At 43.7% G+C, this 23,035-nt stretch overlaps 1 protein-coding gene across 6 annotated transcripts; it reads right to left on the reverse strand.

Annotated features, from left to right (window-relative positions):
• Nucleotides 1-1,083: 1,083 nt before the first annotated feature.
• Slamf7 (SLAM family member 7) lies at nt 1,084-20,575 on the reverse strand. Of its 6 annotated transcripts, none has more exons than XM_076914479.1 (7): nt 20,460-20,575; nt 11,096-11,407; nt 9,359-9,496; nt 8,950-9,075; nt 7,590-7,693; nt 6,634-6,696; nt 1,084-4,131 (listed from the first exon to the last, which is right to left on the reverse strand). In XM_076914479.1, exons 1-7 carry the CDS (start codon nt 20,512-20,514, stop codon nt 3,748-3,750), a joined length of 1,182 nt encoding a protein of 393 aa, XP_076770594.1. In that variant the 5' UTR covers nt 20,515-20,575; the 3' UTR covers nt 1,084-3,747. The 6 variants fall into 6 exon arrangements, with proteins under 6 accessions (XP_076770594.1, XP_076770593.1, XP_034376446.1 ...); XM_076914478.1 differs by having other exon boundaries at nt 9,224-9,496; XM_034520555.2 differs by having other exon boundaries at nt 3,989-5,273; nt 9,224-9,496.
• Between the last annotated feature and the right edge of the window lie 2,460 nt (nt 20,576-23,035).

Here is a 23,035-nt window from a genome sequence, read left to right on the forward strand (position 1 = left end):
TGCTTTATATTAACTGAAGGACCAAGAAGAGAACCGGCTTCTCTCCCTCCTCCTCTTTTCCCTAGTTATTATCCAGTTATTTAGGAACAGTGCCTCACTTATCTCAGGCTCACCTGGAGCTTGTTAACACAGGATTCTGAGTTTCTGACCGTCTTGCCAACACCACCGGAGTGCAGCCATTACAACCACACACCACGACACTCAGTTCATACTGAGCTTGGGCTGGAACCCAGGGTTTCATGCAAGGTGTGTCTTTCAGGGTAGCAGTACTCATGGACTCATCAGCATTCAGTTCTACGTGTCACCTTTCCCACTTGTGCTGCCATAACATTTTCTAGCTTTGTGGAAATGTAAGACCTGTCCTTTCCTTCCTTCCTTCCTTCCTTCCTTTCTTTCTTTCTTTCTTTCTTTCTTTCTTTCTTTCTTTCTTTCTTTCTTTCTTTCTTTCTTGAGATAAGGTCTTGTATAGTCTAGATGAACCTCAAATGCATAGTCTCTCTCTTTCTGCCTCCTGGGTGCTAAGATTATAAGCACGTTCCACCACAAATTAAATATTTTACTTTTCACAAAAAGTAAATGCATGACAACAATAAATAATAATATTGACAGGGCCTTCCTCTATAGTCTATGCTGGCCTCAAATTTGTGGCTAGCCTTTCAAATGCTGGGATTATAGGCATAGATTCCCCCACACCTGGGTATAGAACCTGTATTTAAAAATTTAGTTTAATTACATTATTTTATGATTATAGATGTTTTATCAGCACGTATGTCTACGTATTGTGCACATGCCTGGTGCCCATGGAAACCAGATGCCCTGGAACTGGAGTTACAGATGGCTGTGAGCCACCTTGTCAGTGCTGGGGATTAAGCCTGAGTCCTTTGGAAAACTAGTCAGTACTTTTAACCACTGAGCTGCCTCCCTCACACTCTGCCCTGTGTTCTTAAAGCCTGCGCTATGTAACCCTCATTTTCACCTCACTTTTAGGCAGTTTCCAGAATGTGTCTACTGCAAATAGCAACACAACACATTTCCTTCCTTCCTTCCTTCCTTCCTTCCTTTCTTTCTTTCTTTCTTTTTCTCTCTCTCTCTCTCTCTCTCTCTCTCTCTCTCTCTCTCTCTTTCTTTTTCTCTCTCCCCCTCCTTTCTTCCCTCCCTCCCTTCTTTCCTTCCTTCCTTTCTTTCTTTTAATAATTATTTATTTATGTCTATGAGTAGACTGTAGCTGTCTTCAGACACACCAGAAGAGGGCATCGGATCCCATGACAGATGGTTGTGAGCCATCATGTGGTTGCTGGGAATTGAACTCAGGACCTCTGGAAGAGCAGTCAGTGCTCTTAACCACTGAGCCAAGTCTCTGGCCCCGATACATATTTTCTGTATGTGAATTCTGCAATGCCTTAAAAACAATCAATACAGGGGACATGGACAACTACTATTATTACCTGAACAAATTTGAAGCCCCAGCTTCTTCTGGCCACATTGTAAATAGTTCTCTTCAGGTGCTGTTCTGTGCCCTACCTCTCACCTTTGAGAGAAATTTTGGGAAACCCTTTCTTAATATGTACTGATTTTATTTAAATTATATTTTATTTCTTCATACAATTAAAGTAATAAACACAGTAATTAATATACAGGATTTAGTAGCATTTACATCTGTGTCTTAGACAGATGCCTATGCAGCTCTGGGCAGAGCCTAGCACAGCCCTTTGTGGTTCTGACAGAGTTGCTACGTGTTGGGGGGATACAGACTATTTTTAGCTTTTACCTCCCCTCCAGTCAGCTCAAGACATCATCTTGGCTCCTTCTCTTTTAAACATGGATTTGTCTACTTGATTTCATATTCCTCAGCCTTAGAAACCCAGCTCCCTTTCAGTGTTCTCATGAAGACATGCAGTTCTTGTTCTGGGAGCACATCAAATGCACACACACACACACACACACACACACACACACGCACGCACCTACTCTACATGTCCCCATGTCTCTTCCATTACACTAAAAAAGAAAATAAACTTTATGGGGGAGGGTATATGTTTGTTTTACATAGAAGACTAACCTAGCAGAAGTTCTCAATAAAGACTTGTTGGAAAAAACAAAACAAAACAAAAAACCAAAACAACAACAACAACAAAAACAACTGTAAAGGTTTTCAAGCCATCAAACCCCAGACTCTATCTCTGATTCTAGGCCTTAGACTAGATCCAAAATTTGTATGCAGGCTATTTCTCTATTGATAAAGATGGACTCCTCTATAGGCTCAGGGCTTATACATTTCCCTTGGAGCATGTAGGTATAAATGAAGTTGAGGCGAGAGGTCCTTGTCCTTCAGCGTATGCTTTAAATGACCTCAGATGGTGCCAGCCAAACATAGATGTTTAGTTGGATTTCCTGTCCTTGTGCATTTTGGCCACTGGTACCTACATACCCTTCTGGGACTCCATAGTCAGTATTTCTGTGGCACCCTATAAAGTGGTTCATGAGATATCAAGCAAGAGTGGGTGTATTGGAATAATCCATACAAGTGTAACACAGCATCTGGCTCATAGCTGGTGGTTTCATTAATAAATTAATACATTTATTTGGAACAATTGAACCTGTTTGTGCTGGACACATCTGTCTGTCCTGGCAAGCAGTCTTCTGGTAGTCCTGATCTCAAGTTCTGGGATAGAATAGGACTTAAGATCCTGTCCCGAGGCCTTAATTAATATGTACTTATGTATCAAAGCATCTCCCAGTCTTTTTCTCTGGACTAACTGACAGATTTAGTCACATTGGCAGAAAGGAATACACTGGGTTTGAGGAGAGTTCTCAGCTATTGGACAATGAACCTCAGAGTCCAAAGATGCTAAGAGTAGCTTATTCTGGAAGGAAGTTACCACTGTGCCAAAAATGCCGGCAGAGACAACTTACAGGGAAGGGGCTGATTTCAATTTTGAGTTCTAGAGATTATATTCCATCGTCATCAGAGACCATGGTGGCTTCAGGAGCATGGTCTATGTTGGAAGAAGTTTGCAATGTCTGCTTCTTGATAACATGGTGGACAGGACTCTGCATGAGGTGAGCCTGGAGCCAGAAGTGAATATCACCTTCAAGGCCTCCCTCCTGGAGACTCAGCGTCTCTAGGCGGGTTCTATCTTCTATAGGGTCTACAGCACCCTTCAATAACATCAATTGTTCAAACTGAACACCAAGTGTTCAAACACACAAGACTGTACATGGAGCATCTTTTAGACTCAACTCATAACATTCCCATCTTGGCTCACAGGTCTTGGCTCAATAGGTTCACAGTCATCACACAATGCAAAATGCATTCCATCTAACTTCAAGAGTTCCTAGACATAATAGTTCAATGTCCAATGTCTTTTATGAGTTGTAAGGCAAAGTCTTAGCTGTGAGCTCTTATAAAATAGAAAACTCACATACTTCCAATGTACAATGGCAAAGAAAACATTCACATTCCAAAAGGGAGGGATGGGGCATGGCAAAGAAAGAGCCAAAGATATGTCAAAACCCAGCAGAGAGATATAAACCTTGAAGTTCTGTATCTGGCATCCTGGGTACATGGTATCATCATGTATGTTCCAGTGGATTTGAGGAGGCCTGTTTCCATGACCTTGCAACTTAAACCACACATGGCCTCTTTCTTGAGTGTTTTTTCGGTGCTTGAAATTCTTCTCAGTAGATGCTTCATGTTCCTGGCAGCTCCAGCATCCTGGAGTCTAAATTGTTCGTTAGGCTTTGCCTTCACAGTTTCATGCAAGCTTCCAGGTCAGGTCCACTCAGAAAGCCCAACCTCGATACACATTGCCTGGTTTTCCTCCCCTGGAACCTTAGTGCAAGCCCCAGTGGCTCCCCAGATTTTATGTTCTGCATGTGTGTAAAGCTGGACATTGCTGAGTTCTGCTGCCATTCCAGGATAGAGCCATACCTGTTTGGGCCAGGGCTCCAGCAGCCTCTGAGAACTGTGAAAATCCAGAGAAACCCTTCTCCAGTCTGATGTGACAATGTGGGACACTCTATGTTCAGGCATTCTTTGTAAATGAAAGCTTTTTGAAGAGGGTTCTTCAGTTTATACCTTGAAGTTTTTGATAGACAGGGTCTCGTTCTCAGTGCCCCTTTTCTGTTGTCCTAGGGCACAGTCTGGGGTTACTCTTTAAAGGAGCTCATGTCTCATTACAGTCTCAGCTGAAAAACCCATTTGAAAACCTTTCATGCTACCCATCAAACTGCATGCTTTTCACATCCTCCTGTTTATTTTCTTTGTTTTGAGGTCTGTGAGGTTTGGTCTGTTGCTATGTATTGTAATACTTATTACTGGTCCCCAAGGTCTGGTTGCCCTCGGGGACTAGAGAATGCTCATCTACACAAAGTGATGCCATGTTTCCTTGCTCTTTAATTTAAAACTATTGGTTGAATAAAGATGCTGGCAGCCTATAGCTGGGTAGAAGAGAGGTAGGTGAGGTTTTGGTTCTTAGGCTTGGGATCTGAGGCAGGAGGATCATGAGGAGGAAAGAGAGAGAAGGCAGAGAGAGGAGAAGATACCACTGGGTAAGCGAATCATGAAAATATGGCCATGAGGGCTGGGCCAATTGGAGTAAGAGCAGACTAGATAGAACATGGCAAATTTTATCTCAGGGTTATTGATAGGGAAGTAGGCAAAATAGCTTAGAGGGTAGATATCTGCTCACCTTTAGTGCCTTAAAGGCACTATATTATTTATATTATATTTATATTATAAATATAAGAGTTTACGTGTCTTGTATCTGGGAACTGAATGATTGAGACTAAATATTTACATACAATAGAGTTACTGTAAATGTGAATAAAAAACAGTGAACATAGCTGTGCCACAACCTAGATGCTGTGCTGTCTTGAAGTTTCTTCATCAAACAAACTAGTCTACTACCTATGAACACAGCGTCACTCATAATTACTGGAGACAGGATGGGCATAGCCAGATTCTTTGTCAGAATGTCTGAATGGGCTGTATCCCATCCCCAAGAGTCACTGTTTCCTGAAACCCCTGAGCCAGACCTTCACCATCTGTATGCAGATACATGGGTCTGGCGGGGAGACATTCACATTCAGTCTTTGACGGAAGTTTTCCTTTCTGCTCAGAATGGTGAGATGGTTTTTTTTTTTTTTTTTTTTTTTTTTTGCAGCTTTTTTTCTGGAGTGAGAAGATGAAGTGATGCTGTCTAGATAACATTTTCAAAGCTTAATGGCCTTGGAGTGTGTGGCATTGCAAGCAGGGGGCTGGTACTCTTCACCTGCAGGCACACATAAAGAAGGACACTGAACATGGGCTGAGTTCTGGATCTTTCACAGAAGACCGTATTGGGATAACCCACCCCACACACATGGTATCAACTGGCTATGAAGGTGTGCTCCTGCATCCTCAACTGTTAATTGCTCTGCAGAGTGGTGCCAGGCTGGCAGGGTATGTAAATGTTTGCTGCTTCCTCACCTGCCTGGAAGAAAAGCAAGCTGCTGTGGGGGAGGAATCTCTTCCATTATGCTAATAGCTTTTTTTTTCTTTTTTGCATGGATACAAGAACTTGAGGAATAAACAGCTGGAGGCTGGAGTTGGGGTAGAGGGAGAGGAAGGGAGAGGCAGAGGGATGGAAGCAGGAGAGAACAGATCAGGGAGGTAGAGCAAAGCGCGCGGGAGCCACTTGGAGAGGTGTGGTGGCGGGGAAGTTGGGTTGAATCTGATGGGCTAGCTGAGGAACTGTCCCAGCAAACAGGCTAACAGCCTTATACTGCACAGACACATTTATTATTAAACTCTAATTAGGACCCTAAAATCCCGTCCTGTCACCTGTGATAACCATTCATCCCAGACACTCTTTCTAAAGGTACCCAACCCATAGCTCCTCCATGCAAAGTCTTGTTTACTTTTAGCTTAGAGAGATTATTCTCTAAGTGAAATATATTTATCTTTCTCCATCCTTAGCGAGCCATGCAGTCTTAGAGTTAATCCACGAGTGTTTCTGCCACTAAGGAAATACACTCCTGCCTCATTCTCTTTTTGATTGTTTTGGGGAGGAAAGGAAAACAGAGAAGAAGGCATTGTTCTTGCAAAGCACAAGCTGTGGAGGGATAGGCCATACATCTTTCCACATCTGCGGTTTAAGAGGGAGGCTGCAAAGCAGATGTAATATAGCCAGAGCAAGCAGATCTTCCTCCCGCAGTTACCAGCCACTGAGGAGCAACAGGAGTTGCTACAACAGGAGTCGCCATCCCTGACCCGTTTCCTCTGGAGCATAGCACAAACTAAAAGCTCTTCTCCTCATCCATGACATTAGACAGAACCTTTCTGATCTTTATCCTTCCAATCTAGAACCCTTTCCCTACTCTGTTTTCATCTATTTCCTATATTTTTGGGTAGCTTCAAACAAAGTTAAGAAAAACTATCCAGAAGACTAGATCAAAGCTAAACGGCCTCCACATGTCTGGCATCACAGGCAGGGAGTAAGAACTCTCCAGCTGAAAGCAGACATGAGGAGCCGGCAGGGTCTGTTTTAATCCCCTGAGAATCCCTTAGTCCAAGAAATATGAGTCTGACTGAGCATGCTCTGGGGAAAGGGACTGGCAAGTAAGATGAGACTCAGCTGGAAAGCTTCTTACCACTTTGGGAATCTGCACAGTGGAATAAAATGTGTTTGGTGCATCTTCTTCTGGTCTCCTTTTCTATAAATAAACACAAAACAGTCATGTAGACAAACAAGACCAGGGAGACAACCCGGAGAAGGCCAAGTATAGGAAAGAGAAGGTGGAGAGAAGAAAAAGAAGGTTCTGGAATAGGTGTGGGCAGTAGAAGTTCTCTTGTTTCATTTCTCCTATAATGATGCATATTCATCACTTTTAAAGAGTGCCATTGCTTTTTATTCATATATTTATTCAGTTTTCCCTACTGCATTATTTTCTGTATTACATTTCAATGAATTTCAAAATACGTCGTGATCCGTCTCATGAACTGTGAGTCTCCTAAGGTGGCTAAAGCCTGAAGTGAAAATTATAGTGCTAGTGTTGCAAACTGACTCTAACTAATAGTTCAAGGGCTCCTGGAGAAAGAGTAAGGATGCCCAGTTAACTGAAGATGAGGCATCACTGAGGACAAGAACTTATGATTAGAGATAAACATCCTGAGTTAGTTTAAGTCTGATCCTGACCGTGCAGAGCAGGTCCTGAACAAGAGAAAAGGAAGTAGGTGACATAGTGATAGCTTCGACTTTAGAAATTGATTAGGCTACATAGCAGGCCCACCTGTCACTTCCCACCTCCTATGAGGGATTAAAGACTGACATCATAAACTGTGGAAAGAGAAAGATGACTCATGTAACTGCTTGCGTAGGTGTTACAGGTTTGGGTCAGAGTCAGGTGTTCTAAAGGTCGCCCACTTCTGCATAGAAAAGAATTAAGGTGTTGGGGAGGCAGGGTTGACTGAAGGCTTAGGACTGTACATCTTAATCCCCTTCCTCTTTTCATGCTATCCAAGCTTATAGGGAGAAGTCTGAAGTGAAGCAGGGATAGTCTTAGTGGGGTGGAACTGGTCACAGAAAAAAAAATGGAAAAGGACTCACTTCTGCGTAAAGGATCATGTCATAGTCTGTGTTGTCCTCCAGGTGAGGGCAGGAGTTGGGCATTTCCTGGTGGCTGTCAACTCTCTTCTTGTCTTCCTCAAAGCCTGAAACCAGGTTGAGAGAATCAAAGGCCGCCTTTCTTACCACTCACCATGTCCCCTGGCCCTGGATGATCCTACTCATTCTGAAATGGCAGTGCTTTCGAGGACAGAGAGCTTTCAGTGGAAAAATGGAGAAAGTCCTTGATAAATCAGGATGAGTTAGTCATTGTGTCATGTCACGTCCCAATCCCAGGATCTAGGTAGCCGAAGTGGGAAGCGGAGGAGGTCAGGAATGTCTCCACAATGTCTCTGACAGAGAAAGATGATCCATCGAAAAGTCTGCGTTCATACTTGACTGTCTCTTCAACTTTCCTCCATGGCCCACCCTTGACTTCGGCGTGGATAGTACCAGTGGGGAGGGAAGAAACAAACGAGGGCTTTGGAACTTCCTGTGGGACACACTGTAGAGAGTCAGAGAAAGGTATATCCAAGAAGAATATGTCTAGCCTGAGGTAAAGAGACAGAGGGGTCTTGGTGCTGATTGAGTAGAGAAGACAGGCTGGTTGGGGCACTGACAGGGACGAGGATAGAAAGGGCTGGGAGACCATTGTCTGCCAAGCAGGAGCAGAATGGGACTCAGCAATGTAGGTAGTATCTGTGTCATCAGAAAGGCCACGTCTATATGTCCTTCTGAGGAAAGGACAGAAGTGGGCACTAGGATAGGACCCTATCCTCAGGAGAGAAGGCAAGAAGTACCCTCTCTAGTTTGGAGCTAAGGCATAGAGCTGACGGTGCTCTTCTCTTTGTGTATGTGTACATGTATGTGTATGTGTTCATATTCATGTGTGGATAGGTGTGTGTGTGTGTGCACATGAGTGCATGTATGTGTGTGAGAAGGCCAGAGGCTAATCTTGGGTGTTGTTCCTCAGGTATAGTCTACTTGTTTTATAAGACAGGGTCTCTCACTGGCTTGAACTAACTAGTTAGGCTAGGATAGCTGGCCGGTAAGCTCCAGGGATCCACCTGTTTTCGCCTCCCTAGTGCTGGGATTACAAACACACGCTGACACACCTGGATTTTTTTTTTTTAATTTGAGTTCTGGGATTTGAACTCAGGCCCTTACACTTGAATGTCAAGCACTTTATTGAATGAGCTACCTCTCCAGCCATTGACTCTGCACTTCTTCAGAGAAGAGACCATACCCTCTTATCTTTATATCTTTAACACTAAATTAACACTAAATCTTGTACACAGATGTAATGTATTGCTTGAAGGATAAAAGGGAGAAAATGTATGAAGACAAAAAATATATTCTTTACCTTTTCTTTTCTGTGCCCAGTTAATATGAAAAATAACCACCAGCGAGACACCAAACAAGATGAGCACTACTGAGATGCCCAGGGTGTACAGGATGCCCCTGGGTAAACTTAGGTCCGTGGCAGCATCTTAAAGAGAAGATGAGTAGAAGCATGAGGAGGGTGGTTGTGCATGTGGAGTTAACTGGGAAAAGGATCTAACTTCCAGTTTCCTCCCACCCTGGTGGTTTCCCAGAGGCCTTTTGTTGACACAGCCTGTTTCCAAAGAGACTGTCACCTTCACAGAGCTTCTGGACAAGGATGGGGGTTGAGGAACTGTTGCTAACTGGATTCCTGGCCATGCAGATTAAGGTCTTGTCTGTCTCTCCCAGTCTCCAGGAGATGGGGAGGTTGGCACTGTCGTGAAACTCACTGACCGCCTGCCCCACGGCTTTCCAGCTGTACGTCACATTCTCTCCTTCCTGTTCCAAGAAACATGTCAGGTTGATTATGCAGGTGCCGTTCTTACTGCTTTGCCGATCCATGGTGACCTTGGGTCTTGGCAGATACTCTGTAAAAGAGAAGGAACAACAAAGCATGGAAGTTAGTCCTAAACTCTGTTCTCGGAGTTAACCTTCCAGAGCTAGGACCTGAATCTCCCTGGGGAGTCCAAGAAGGCCAAGGAAGCAACACATCAGAGTAGAAATGCCTTATTCTTTTGCTTGTTTGTTTGTTTTTGTTTTGTTTGTTTTCAAGACAGGTGTGTGTGTGTGTCTTTGTCTCCCACAGTTCTAGGAATAAAGGCATGCGCTCCCCCCACCCTTGCAGATTATTTTACTATTATGCAGGAAAGTCTGCTTGGATCTTTTCTACACAGCAAGAATAAGACCAGCTATAACAATAGAAACAACCATGCAACAAAAATGAACCGGCATCCACTAAGTCTAGTTTCAGGGCAAGCACTGTGCTTACTTGCATTTTAGATGGTATCTGTCTTTATCCAGAGGCTTATCACTTGTCCCCAGATTTTCCTGAACAGACTTTCCTTCCTCTTCTCCAGGATAGAATAATGTTGGAGTAACACTTCTCCCTCTCATTTTGTTCCCATCCTTTATGCTTGGAGGATCAGCAAATGGTTTATTGGTGAGATGGGAGTGTGGCATTAATTATCTGCCCGAGAGCTTGGTCCATTAAACATTTTTGTTAGAATACCTTTTCCTTTTCATCCTCCCCCCAGCTGGACTGTCTGCAGATTACCTGCAGATTTCTGTTTGCTTCTGCATTGTCTCTATGGAACATAAGCCTGGGTTAACGTGCATTGCCTACCTCCAGCAAGCCAATCTTGGGTTCCGTCTCCTAGTTTCTCTAATACTGTAGGTCAGTGCACAAGACAGAAGCTGAGTGACTGTTTTGTAAGTGTAAGTTCCCTGAGCGGTATTTGCTTCCTCTTTCCCTCTGTCTTCACCTTTCTCTTTCTGTTGCCCAGGCTAGCTTTTATCGCCTTTCTCTTTCTGTTGCCCAGGATAGCTTCTAAATCCGAGTCCAAGCAGTTCTCCTGCCCAAACCCCCAGAGTAGCTACAACTACAGGCAGAACCCAAGTACCTGGATCTTACTTTCTTTCTGATTTTTGTGTCTATTTTTCAATTGTTTACAGTCTATAGGGGAAGGCATGTAATAAATTTGTTTCTAATAATCTTCCTAACATAGGCATCATTATCGTCTTCCATAGATGGAACCTAAGACTTAAAGAAAGCAACTTGGCTAACGGCATGCACCTAGGAAGTAGCCAATTCTTTACTTTTATCTCTGTGATAGCCACTTGGTTGCTGTTGTTTTTGAGACAGGGTTTCTCAGTGTAGCTCTGGTTGTCCTGGGATTTAGAGACCTGCCTGCCTCTGCCTCCTGAGTTCTGGGGTTAAAGGGGCATGCCACCACTGCCTGGCTGATAGTCACTTCTTAGGTTGCTCATGGCTTACACTGCACAGCTATTTATGGAATCTCAAAGTAAGCAGAGACCTTATGGGTCAGTTATATGTCATCCATTTGGGCGTCCTCTGCTCCGTGATCCTTGCTGTGTGATTACCCAACCTTGACTTGAATCTCTCCAGTATCAGCATGTTCACTACATCCATATGCCAGTCACCTACTATTAGAGCCGAGCCTGCTTACCATAGACATGCAACACATACTCCTGGGTGAAGGGAGACTGAAGTGATGAACTGTGAATCTCTGCACGGTAGGCTCCGGAGTCATTCTTCTTCAACTGGCTGAGTTTCATGGAGTGTCCGTCAGGAAAGACTATTCTTTCTTTGTTTCTACTTTGTGATATTACGACATTGTCTTTATTTACCATGGCAACAAAGAGAGTCTTGAACGTCCATATAACAGAGTCAACCTTTATTTCAGTGATATTCAGAGCGAATGTCACAGATCCATCAAGGGCACCGGCCACCTCCTTCAGAGTTCCAGAAGCTGCTGTGACTGCAGACACAGAAACCATAATGTCAGCTCTTGCCACAAATGACTATGTCCGTTAGGACCTTGGAAGATTCTGAGAGATCTCTCAGTTCAATACAAGCAGAACCCCACTCACACAAAAACATCGAGATTAGAATCTACAGGGTCAGAGACCCCACCCTAAGCTCTTTGGTAAATTTGAAAGCCAAGCTCCACTTTTGACAGGTTCCTCTGTGGGGACAATTAAGGAAGTTTCTATCTGAGTCTCTTAGGACTGCATAATTGCTCCAGAGTCAGCTCTGCCTGAAGTTGATGGGCTAGGCTGCCCAACCTGGGGCCAGTGGTTCACAACTATGAATCAGGGTAATGGGAGGAAAACAGAATGTTTATAGTAACAGCAATAGCTGACATGTTTTGGGGTGAGTACTCTTCCTAGTTTATGATGCATTCGTGGATTCAGGGTCATCCCTGTAAGTTTTCATTTACCTCCATTCTAACATGTTCGTGTAGAAAAGAGGAAAAGGGTGAGTCTGACTATTGGGGAGCACTGCTGTGATGCTCACTCTGAATACTAGGGGAGCACTTCTGTGGTGCTCACCCTGCATGCTCTGGGTATGTGGTTCCGTGTTCCACCGGAGGGTGGGGTTTGTGAATTCTGCTGGTCAGAAGGTCATGAAAGGCTAGACTGCATTTACCCTGTGCTGGATTTGCAGAAGCGCTGAGGCACCAATGGGGGGCGGTGCGAGAATATAGCCTCGGGTGTGGACTTCAGCACAGATGAGAAACAAGTCAGGCTGAGGCTGAAGCTGGGGTTCTGAAGCTCTCAGGCATCCAGTCGCCACTGGAAACTGCATGGAGTCAGGAAGGAAGGGGGCCTGCCCAGGGTCGGGGGAGGAGTAGTGTGTGGGAGGCTCTGGCTTAGCTCCTCAGCGATTGTCTTTAGCTTAGCATCAGTTGTCTGGGAGCGTGGAGAGGCTTTCTGCAGGAGACTTAAACAGTGGGGCTCTGTAGACGACGTCTTTCCTCATGCTCTCTACGGTGGTTCTTGATGAGAGAGAGGGTCTATGCTTACCTATACCGTTTATTGACTGTTCATCATGGAAAATGGGTATATACCACTTCCTTAGGGTGGATCAGAGATTCAATACCTTTTGCAGGAAGGAATGTCCGGGAAGGGAAGCTGATTGGCTAAACCCAGGGCCTCTAGATACCTCATTAGCATGGAGAACTCTGTTCTGATCTATGTGACCACTGATCACAGTCTTAGTAGGGAGTGTGGTCATGTATTCAAGGCCAGGCATCTTAGTAAGTAGTAAGGAAATACATTCTCAGATGGGTGTTGGGGTCTCTGAACTTAAATCAACCTTACCAAGTTTCCTAGCACAGTCCACTGCCCCACAGGGGAGCACTGCTGTGATGCTCACTCTGCATGCTAGGGAGCATTACTTGTGGTGCTAACTCCGCATGTTAGAGATTACAGTATGGTTTTCATTTCATAAGAAATTCTTGTTTTTGTTTCACCACAGTTAGCTCACCCCATAGAGCATGACTCTGAAGCAATTTTCACGGGTTATATGACTTCACATGAAAGAGTGAACTCTTGGTGGAACTTCCAGAAGAAGCTAAGTCTTTCCAGTGATGGTGACTGGGTGGTTGTCTGTAAAAGTTTAAGGAACAAAATCTGGGGCTAACAAAGTCCCTTTAATTTGGGCCAGCAATTTTAAGCATTCACTATGACTTTCTTTAGCTGTTAAAGTTGTAAGAAGAATTTTTATGCCCACATCGTATAGATTAAGACCTACTTACTCTTTTAATTACAGGTCTGGGGGATCTACAGACTTTTTGCTATGATTATATTCAAAAGTACTTGCTTCTCTTCCTGGAACACATTTCTATTTTCAAACATTTTCCTTACAATTTATCAGCCAGTGCACATATACTTTAGATTCCTCCAATATTTTCTTTTTTTTAAAAAAAAAAAATTATTTATTTATTTAATGTATATGAGTACACCATTGCTTTCTTCAGACACACCAGAAGAGGACATCGGATCCCACTACAGATGGTTGTGAGCCACCATGTGGTTGCTGGGAATTGAACTCAGGACCACTGGAAGAGCAGTCAGTGCTCTTAACCACTGAGCCACCTCTCCAGCTCACCTCCAATATTTTCAAATGATCTAGTTAAATAATCTGAGATTTCAAGATGCTCCCTACTTCCATAATAGAAGGCCACGAGGTTTTAAACTGCCTTTACTTCAGTTAGCTCAAGATATGTAAAAATACTACCAGTAAAAGTTACAGATAAAAATCTAATTTATTCTGATTTTTTTTTTAACCAATTGATGGGCTAATCTTTTTCATTTCAACAACAGAGATAGAAAGGGTAAATATTTTGAAGTCAGGTAATGATTGGGTATCACTAGTGCCCCATCCGGGTCCAGTTTTTAGACCTTCAAATAATTTAATTTTCACACTAGTATTGGGGGAATATATTTATAGTGTACATTAGTCCTTTTCCGAAGTAATAACAAAGTGTGTGAGGCCGAATAGTTTATAAGGAAAGGAAGTTTACTTAATTTACAATTTGGGAAACTCTGAGTAAGTACAACACCATGCATGAAGCCTGTGATCAAGACTCTCTTGGTTGGGTCACAAGATGACAGAGGAACAGAAAGAAAACCAGCCCCCTGAAGAAGAGGCTAAGAACAGAATGGCTTCATTATAAGTGTGTTGAGAGCAGAATGGCTCTGCTCTCAGCACACTTAACTTACTGCAAAGAGGCAGTAGTAATTCTTTCTTAGCATAGTACCCTTGTCACCTAACACCCTTGTGAGGCCTCATCTGTTGAAGGTCTCGTCACCTCTGCTTCACCACAGTGGGGACCTAGATGCTAGTATCAAACTCATGGGCGGGACAAACCACATCCAAGGTAGAGCAACGTGGTTATGTGGCTGGGCTGTGACAATAAGGCTTCAGTGTGTTAGCATGTGTGCTTGCACGTAAGCCAGGAGGAAAGTCTCTATTCACTCTGACTGTGGGTTTGTTTTCTCTGACTGTGGGTTTGTTTGTCACTAGATGGGAACGGTGTGGAGTAAGTGTGAAGCAATGGCTGAGATTCCCTGAACCTTGTTAGAATGAACATGTGGAGGAGACATAGGGCAGAGTGCTTACTTCTCCTCCTCTCTCCTTTCTCCCCATCTTCCTTTCTCTTTCCTTTTTAGAAAGCAAGGTCCTGTGTGGGACAAACGAGCTTCACTTGCTACACAATTAAGCCACCAACGATGGCCTTGAGCTCCTTCTTTTTAATTAAAAAAAATTTTTTTTTTTAGATTTTTTAAAAATTTGATTTTATGTATATGAGTGTTTTGCCTGAGTGTATGTATGTGCGTCCTGTGTGTGCCTGGTGCCTGCCAAAGTCAGAAGAGGGCATTGGAGCCCCTGGAACTGGAGTTACAGATATGTTTGTGAGTCACCATGTGGGTCCTGGGAATGAAACCCAAGTCCTTTGCAAGAGCGGGAGTTCCCTCAACCGCCCTCTCCAGTGTCATGGCCTTAAACTCTCCATCTTCCTGCCCCCACCTCCCAAGATCATTTTTCTACCTCAGGTGTATCTATCTTCAGGATGGAAAAGGAAGTTAACTGAAGAAAATAGCTTCCTGCCATTTCCTAAACAATGAACAAAGGGCAGGGCTGGAAAATTCTAACCAGTTTGGTTTTATTATTCCAGTTGGCTGGGAAAAGGGATCTAGAAACCAGAGACATTTAAAAATAATGTTCTAAGCTGAACTGAAACTGGGTTTTTTGTGTTCTCTTTACCACGTCTAGGTATGACTACAGTTTGTCCATATCTAACTAGATCATACTTGCTACGCTAGGCATTCTTTTGATTACTTTATTTATTTACATGTTAAATGTCCCTATTCCCAGTCTCCCCTCTGCAAACCTCCCATCCCATCCCCTTCCCCTTTGCCTCTTAGAGGGCACTCCTCCATCCACCCATTCACTCCTGCCTCTCCCTTCTAGCATTCCCCTTCGTTGGGGCAAAGAGCCTCTACAGGACCAAGCACCTCCCCTACCATTGATGCCATGGACCAGCCCATGTATATATACTCTTTGGTTGGTGGTTTAATTCCTGGGAGCTCTGAGGGGTCTGGTTAGTTAATATGGTTGTTCTTCCTATGGGGTTGCATTCCCCTTCAGCTCCTTCAGTTCTTCCCTAACTCTTCCACTGGGGTCCCTGGGCTCAGTCCAAAGGTTGGCTGTGTCTGCATCTGTCTTAGTCAGCTGCTGTATGTTAGGTTTTTTTTTTCTTTCTAATAACTGAGGGCCTGGGCAAGATGGTCATGATTTTTGCATTCATAAAGTTGTGAGAAATGGACACTTAAGCAACTACATGTGTTACAAGAAGGGGAACAGCAAGCTGTAAGGATTCCGTGGGAGGGCTAAGCCTGACCTGTGGAGTCAAAAGGCTCTAGAGTCTAGACTCACAAGCATGCCCAACCTGTACACAGCACCATGATACTCATCAGAAAATTGGCCCCTGAGAACTGCAAAGTAGAGTTACTAAAGAGATCACATAATGTTCTAAGTACGTTTCCGATTTTGTGCTGGGCCACATGCTTTCTGGAGCAATATGTGGTCCACAGGCTACAGGCTGGGCATGGTTGGTAGACAAGTAGAGTATGGCTGTCAATACCTTCCTGAAGATCTGGGTTCTGGAGACTCACCAGCCTTCCTCAGATACCACATTCCTGCATGCTAGGAGGGAAGGCTGTAGTTTGCTTTCTCTGTGTCCACTTCATCTCTCTCTTATTACACAGCAGCCAAGTGGTTTAAGTCTGACAGCACTCAGCTTAAGGGATTTCCTTAGAGTTTTCACGTGACTTAGAATGGCCATATCTGAGAGAAGCCTGGGGCTTCAGTTCTAAGGCCAAGATAATGATATAAGGGTGTAGAGAAATACAAAACCCACTGGACAAGTATCCAGGCTTCTTTCCTTTCCTAATCCTTGGTGTGTGTGTGCGTGTGCGTGTGCGTGTGCGTGTGCGTGTGTGTGTGTGTGTGTGTGTGTGTGTGTACATGAACACATGATATGTGTGTTGTGGGGGATGGGGGCACATGAAATCCAGAAAACAACTATAGAGTCAGATCTCCCCTTTCATGTTTATGTGGGTTCTGGGGCTCAAATTAAGTTGCCAGACTTAGGTGGTAAGTGCCCTTACTTGTTAAGCCATCTTGTTAGCCCCTTGGTTCATCTTTTTCTTAATTTATTTTTATTTATGTTCATTGGTGTTTTGCCTGACTATATGTCTGTGCGAAGGCATCAAAACCTCTGGAACTGGAGATATAGACAGATGTAAGCTGGCATGTGGGTGCTGAGAATTGAACCTGGATCCTCTGGAAGAGCAGCTTAACCCCTGAGGCATCTCTTCAGCCCTTAGTTTACCTTTTTTTTTTTTTTTTAAATTTTAAATTTCATGCTATTTTTGTGCTTCAGCTTCTCTATCTGAAATAAATGTCACTCAAAACCTTGTTTAAAGCTATGCCTCTGGAATCCTGTAAGTCTGCCTTCATTTTCATCTTAACTTTTCAAGAAAGAAATATCCTCGCTCAGTGGTGACCGTGTGTGTGCGTGCGTGTGTGTGTGTGTGTGTGTGTGTGTGTGTGTGTATTGCCCAATGACCAGTCTACAAGTATTAGGTCTCAGATTACCCTGTGATGGCATGGCTCTGCCCACAGTAGGATATGATGGGCTCTCTTCCTACTAGGATGCTGCAGCATGAAAAAGGGCTCTCTGCCTTCAGTGGGAGTCAAAGGACCCAGGATCCACCCTGGCACCTCCACAATCACAATTCCAGAAATGAACACCTGATGTCTGTAATCAAGTCTGATGGGCTTATCTTTATTGATCTTCAGAATAAGCTCAGGAGATAAGAGTTAATACTTTCCATTTTATATATGAGGATACTAGGGCTGAGTGGCTTTTCCAAGGCCACCAAAATGGCATCAGTGTAGCTCAGTGGCAGAATTCCTGGTAGATACCCAGGAGGCCACAGTTTGACCCTCAATTTGGGAAGTAAGGGTGCTGAGATCTTCCATCTCAGAGGCCTGTGTTTTGATTTTTTTTTTCATTTACCATTTTGAGTTTCAGTTCTCTAAAACATTATAGAAGGAAAACCACCTTCATGTCCTAGGAATTTGGAGAAGTTGAAGAGTGAATGTGGATCTGAAAATGCTTTGACAAATGCAGAGCAACCTGACAGCAAGGTGGGAGGCAGAGCTGAGGGGAGAGCATGCTTTGAGAAGGCCTTCCAGTTCTAACACTTTCATATCTGCAATGTGTAAGAGAACTAGTTCCCAAAATAGGACTGGATGACTTCTTAGTCAGCCAGAGCCTCAAGCACCACAGCAGTCCACCTGTAGAGGCAAACGATGTTCAACCAGGAGACCATCTGTCTGCCTCTGCCTTTGTCTCTAGTGTGAACATTATCACCTCTGAGACATACTGTAGAGCAGAATGAGACTGCATCTCATCCCTCTTGTCAGCTCCCTTTCATCTTGTCACATCTCCCTCTTATTACATTCTCCCAAAACAATCAAAAGAAACAGCAGCTATAAATCCAGAATGGAACCCCAGGAAGAAGACACAGGGGAGGGGACTCAGGGTCCGCGGCTCAACTGCTTGCCAGCCCAGTCCTGGAGAAGTCTACAAATGCACCAGCACCCTGAAGCTTCCCTTCTCAAGGAAATCGAGAACAAAGCATCTCAGAATGGGGTGGGATCTTCAGGTGGTAATAATTAGTCTAATTTCATTCTATTTTCCTGACAGGGAGATTGGCATCTATTGACTTAGGTTGATGTGGGAGGCCAGGAACCAAGACGCTGAAGTCAAGACTTCCCTTGTATCTCTTGCTACAATTGGAGGCTCAAAATCTCAGACTTTCTGCAGAGCTGAAGGGGAGGTGTAAAGCTGGCTTTGGGGCTTTCTCACTTACAGAGAGGCTTCAACCACACGTAGAATCACTTATGCATTTCTTTTTGTTTGTAAGTGAAAAGTATTACCCCCATAGGAAAAACAAGTGGTTTATAATGTGTTGTCCTTTGACTAATGGCTCCTTTTCTAGCATCCCCTGAAGACTGCATTGTAATGGGGGGGTAGGGGGTGGGACACAAGGCAGAACTTGCCTACTTCACATTCATCACATCCGTTGCCTGCCTCATTCTTTTTGAAGCCAGTTACCACTGTGCCTCTTGTTTGTTCTCCACTCCCTTCTCTGCACTGCTTCTGGCTTTTTGCAGTGGTCCCCTGTATCCCCTGACTCACCCTCGTTTTCCTTGAAACCATTGCATTTCTCAGTCATTATAAAACACTCAGAGGAACAGACTGCTGGGCCCCTTATCCTGATGAGAACATCAAGGCTGCCAGAGCTACCCATCCCGTGGCTCCTGTCAAACTGTCTAGAGTGGCATCCCATAGGTGCAGTCATGTCCTCAAAATAGTGATTTCTGTTTGTTGAGGCATTTTCCAGTCCCTACCTTGGGCTCATGTACCTGGAGAAGAAAGAGATCTGGTTCTTGTTGTGAAAGACCCAGTTCAAATGTACCTCAACTGAACACCTTTCTGATGTCCGGTGTCACGATAGTTCAAACATTTGGTGGTCTGGAGGCAGTACCAACTTTGGAAACTCCTTTACCTTGTAATCACTGTGTACTCTTGTCTATGAAGTGTGAGCTCTCTCAGCCTACATTTCATTATCTTTAAACCCATGTCTTATAGATTTGTAAAGAGATGGTACAAAAAGTTCCTTAGGGTATCAGGGGTTTAAGAGGCAGTTATTATTGAATTAACTTGCCTTTGATATCTTACTTTAAACACCAAGTAATTCTGCAAATTAGTTTTAATTTTCTGATATGTACATAAAAGCGAAGTTCAAAGTTCAAAGTTGCTTGATCACAGCAATCTGGTATGAAGTTAAACTAAGAAACTCTCATCCAGGGTCTGTACTGCTTCCACTGCTCTGCCTGCTGGAGGTCCTAGGACAGTCTCTGATTCTTTTAAGCCATGGCAGACATAACACCAGACTGCCCACAGCTTATAGAAACAGAGTAGCAGGGGACTCAGGTTATAGACCCATTGTGCTACATATACTTCAGGTGAGTACCTGGGCTTTGCAAAACCCTGGCATGCCCCTCCCCTACCTCCCCCTTAAGTTCTAATTCTGATCATCATTTCCGTTCAGGGAGAAATTTTAGAAACAAAACTGTGTTTTGGACAAGCTACACAGGCCAGGTGCTTCCTAAGAATGCATCGATGCATTCAAGGAGGAGCATCAGGCTGTAGGTTTGAATCAGAATGGTCTGCTATGGCGACAAAAGGACTGAAAACGCTATGTGGTTTGGGAGTAAGTTATTTCAGGTAGATGTAGTGTATACAGATATGACAGGTCCTCGACAGGGGGTGGGGGAGGGGAGAGAGACAGAGAGACAAAGACAGAGAGACACACACAGAGAGACAGAGAGACATAGCTGTTACCTCCTGTGTGAGAGAACACTGAGTATAGTAAAGTCTTTCATGACTATCAAGCCTATAACAGGGTCATAATGTTCCTCAGTCCTTCATAGGAGGAAACAGAGCATCTATAATAAATCAGTTTTTTAAATGGAGGCAGATTGAGTTGCTTCGGTTAAGAGAATAAATTCAAATAGTTCCTTCCATTAATCTCATTCTTATGCATAATTATTAAATCTATTCAGAGACATTTAATTAAAATTTATCTATAAACAACACACAGGTGTATAACTTTACTCCTAATTTTTTTCTCAAAAGGAGGGAAAGCTAAAAGACAGAGAGACTCTGAAGTCTAGGGAAGAGTCCACATTCTCCACTTAGCTCACAACAGATCAGGATCAGAACACGGGTCTCCTGAAACCCAGCCTGCATCCTTTCAGTCTCTCCTTCTCTGAGTGATCAGAAGAGACTTAGTTCCAAGAGCCGTTTCTTTTCTTCTCTGTCCAGGTATCAGTTAAAAGGATGAGGAAGTCAGGAGAGCAGGGTAAGATATGGTTAGACTCACCTGTTAGCTGACAGAGGACGGAGGTAAGGATGATGCATGTTGAGAAACCAGCCATAGCGCTTTCAGGTTGCCAGTCAGTAAAACTCAACAGAACGCACTCTGATAGTCTCTACTCCCCAGCTGGGATTTAAATTAAGTGGGAGGAGTCATGTTACAATGAGTCATCTCACATTTTATGTCATGGTAACAAGATTTCCAAAAGGAAGGAAAGAATGATTGATAAGACTCTTACTTTCTATTACAGACGAGTAATCACACACTTTGTAGGATTTTAAAATAGAGTCGATGTGCCATCTTTACTTTTTACCCGTTACTTATAAACAACTCAGAAACAGGAAATAGGTTAGATGGGGGCAGGGAGGGCAGAAGGGAGAACATAATATTTAATGTGCTTTTCTAAATGCCACGTGTTATGCTAAGAGTGTAGATATACATTGCTTTACATTATAGTTGAAATTCTACAATACGTCCTGTTTCCAGTTGAGAACTTACAGCTTAGCGCCCATGACAACAATATCAAAGGCTCCTTTTGGAGCTGGAGAGATGACTTAGCGGTTAACAACACTTATTAATCTTCCAGAGGACCTGAGTTCTGATCCCAGCACTGACATAGGGGGATTCAGGAGATTTGACACCTTCCTCTGCTCTCAGGGAGCACTTGAGAACATGACACACTCACATACAGAGGCGTGCACTTATACATAAATAACAATAAAAATAAGTGTGAAGCAAGGTCTCTTACCCAAAAGAAATTGTTATGGGAATAAAAGGTTAAGTCATAGAGTGGGAGAAGATATTTGTAATGTTCACATCCCATGAGTGATATGAACACATATCTAAGGAAGTCCTCATATTAATAAAAATTAGGAAGATAAATCAGAAGTGGTACTCCATGACATTAGTTTCAGTACTTGGGAGGCAGAGGCAGAGGGATTTGTGAGTCTGAGGCCAGCCTGATTTACATGGTGTGTTTCAGCCCAACCAGGGCTACATAGTGAGACATTGTCTCAAAAACAATTTAGAAAGATAACTCAGTAGTCAAGAGACTCAAATACTTCATTAAAAGTGTGATCGAAAGGTTGATGGAAAGAAAACCCAAAAGAAATAATACAAATATGCAAGCCTAAAAGCTCAACAGTGGCAATACTAAAAGTAAATTAAAAAAAAAATCTAATAATGTTTTTAAAAAAGGAAGAAAAAAATGTTAAAAGCAAAAAGAATAATCAAGTAATAAATTGTGGACCTAAACCCAACTACACTAATGCTTACAGTAAGTAATCAAAAGGGAAAATTATTAAAAAGATTAATAAACAAAACAAAAAACAAAAATAAAAGCAAAACAAAAAAACCCCCTAAAACAAGACCGAAGTATCTAGTTTACAAGAGCTGTGCCTTCAAGGTCTAGATAGGGCATACAGGAAAGCAAGAGGCTGGTGAGACGGAGGGATGGGTGGCGGCTGCACAGTAATACGTGTCCTTAGAAGAGTGAGTGCAGTGATGCCCGCTATGAATTCTGGATGGATAAAGTCCAGTTCACTGGATTTCAGGACAGAATCCCGGGAGTGGAGCTGTGAAGGGAAGAGCAAGGGGGCGGGGCCTCAAATGGTAAATTTGAGCACAGATCCAGGTGCGCCTTAGAAGGTGAACTTGGCTCACTTCCGTCCTTTGCCTCCTGGCTTCTGAGGACGCTGATAGGGGCACTGGGATACATGCCACCAGGCGTTAGAGTCCCGCTTCTACCTCTTTCTCAGCATTCAGTAGTCTCTATAAACTCCCACCCCCTTTGCCATCCTCCAGAGCATTGAGCAGCTATATTGTCTTCGGTTTTCATAAGTTGGCATTTTTCGGTATTGGGGCTGGATCAATTTATGCTCGTTGGGAAGCCTATGGAAAGGAAATTAAGAATTAAAGAACAGAGAAAAGGAGAGGGGAGGAGAGTAAAACTGACAGTGAGAGTAAGAGAGAGCTCACAGTAGGACAGCTGCTGGTTGGCCTCCTGCATTGACACTGGGAATTCAGGGAAGGAGAAACTCAGGTGGAGGGGGCGTGGCTTGCGTGTGAATGAAGTCCAGCCCTTCTAGTCTCCTTCCTGGGGTCTCAAATGCTTGTTACACCACTGAATGGTTCCTTGTGAAGCTGGGTCACTGATGCTGGCCTCATCCGTGGGAAGTGCCCTGACTGGTTTTTAACAGTGTTTGCTGGGTCACTTGGAACCTGGATCTTTGTCCCCCATTTCCACCTCCCTGAAATTGCACAGGGTTTCTTCCCTACGTCTAAGGTATTCTGCCGATAGTCAGGTGGCGCTTGCTTCTGTGTCCTGGAAATGAACTTCATGGCCATTCTGGGTCTCTCAAGCTGCTGATTCAGTTGGAGTCTTTTTGAAGTGGTGTTCACCACTGCTCTGGACAAGAATTTTCCTGGTATCTCTCCTGTCTGTGTCACTATAGAGCATGGCCTTGCTTGCCCTTCTGTTGCCCTTTTTAATATCTCGATCACAAGTGCGATATGAAAGCAGAAGCTGGGAGGCTGGGTTGGAATGCCCTACATGGGGGTGGTGGTGGTGGTGCTGTAAGGGA

This window comes from Arvicanthis niloticus, chromosome 16 (assembly GCF_011762505.2).
Source record: "Arvicanthis niloticus isolate mArvNil1 chromosome 16, mArvNil1.pat.X, whole genome shotgun sequence".
Taxonomy (NCBI): domain Eukaryota; kingdom Metazoa; phylum Chordata; class Mammalia; order Rodentia; family Muridae; genus Arvicanthis; species Arvicanthis niloticus.

Coding starts and splice junctions, on each gene's coding strand:
- Slamf7 (XM_076914478.1), bottom strand. CDS start 20,514: ATGGCTGGTTTCTCAACATGCATCATCCTTACCTCCGTCCTCTGTCAG. Junction 9,076..9,223: donor TGTCCAGAAGCTCTGTGAAG/GTGACAGTCTCT, acceptor CTTCTCTTTAAG/ATGCTGCCACGGACCTAAGT. Junction 4,132..6,633: donor CTGTGCAGATTCCCAAAGTG/GTAAGAAGCTTT, acceptor ACTGTGCCCTAG/GACAACAGAAAAGGGGCACT.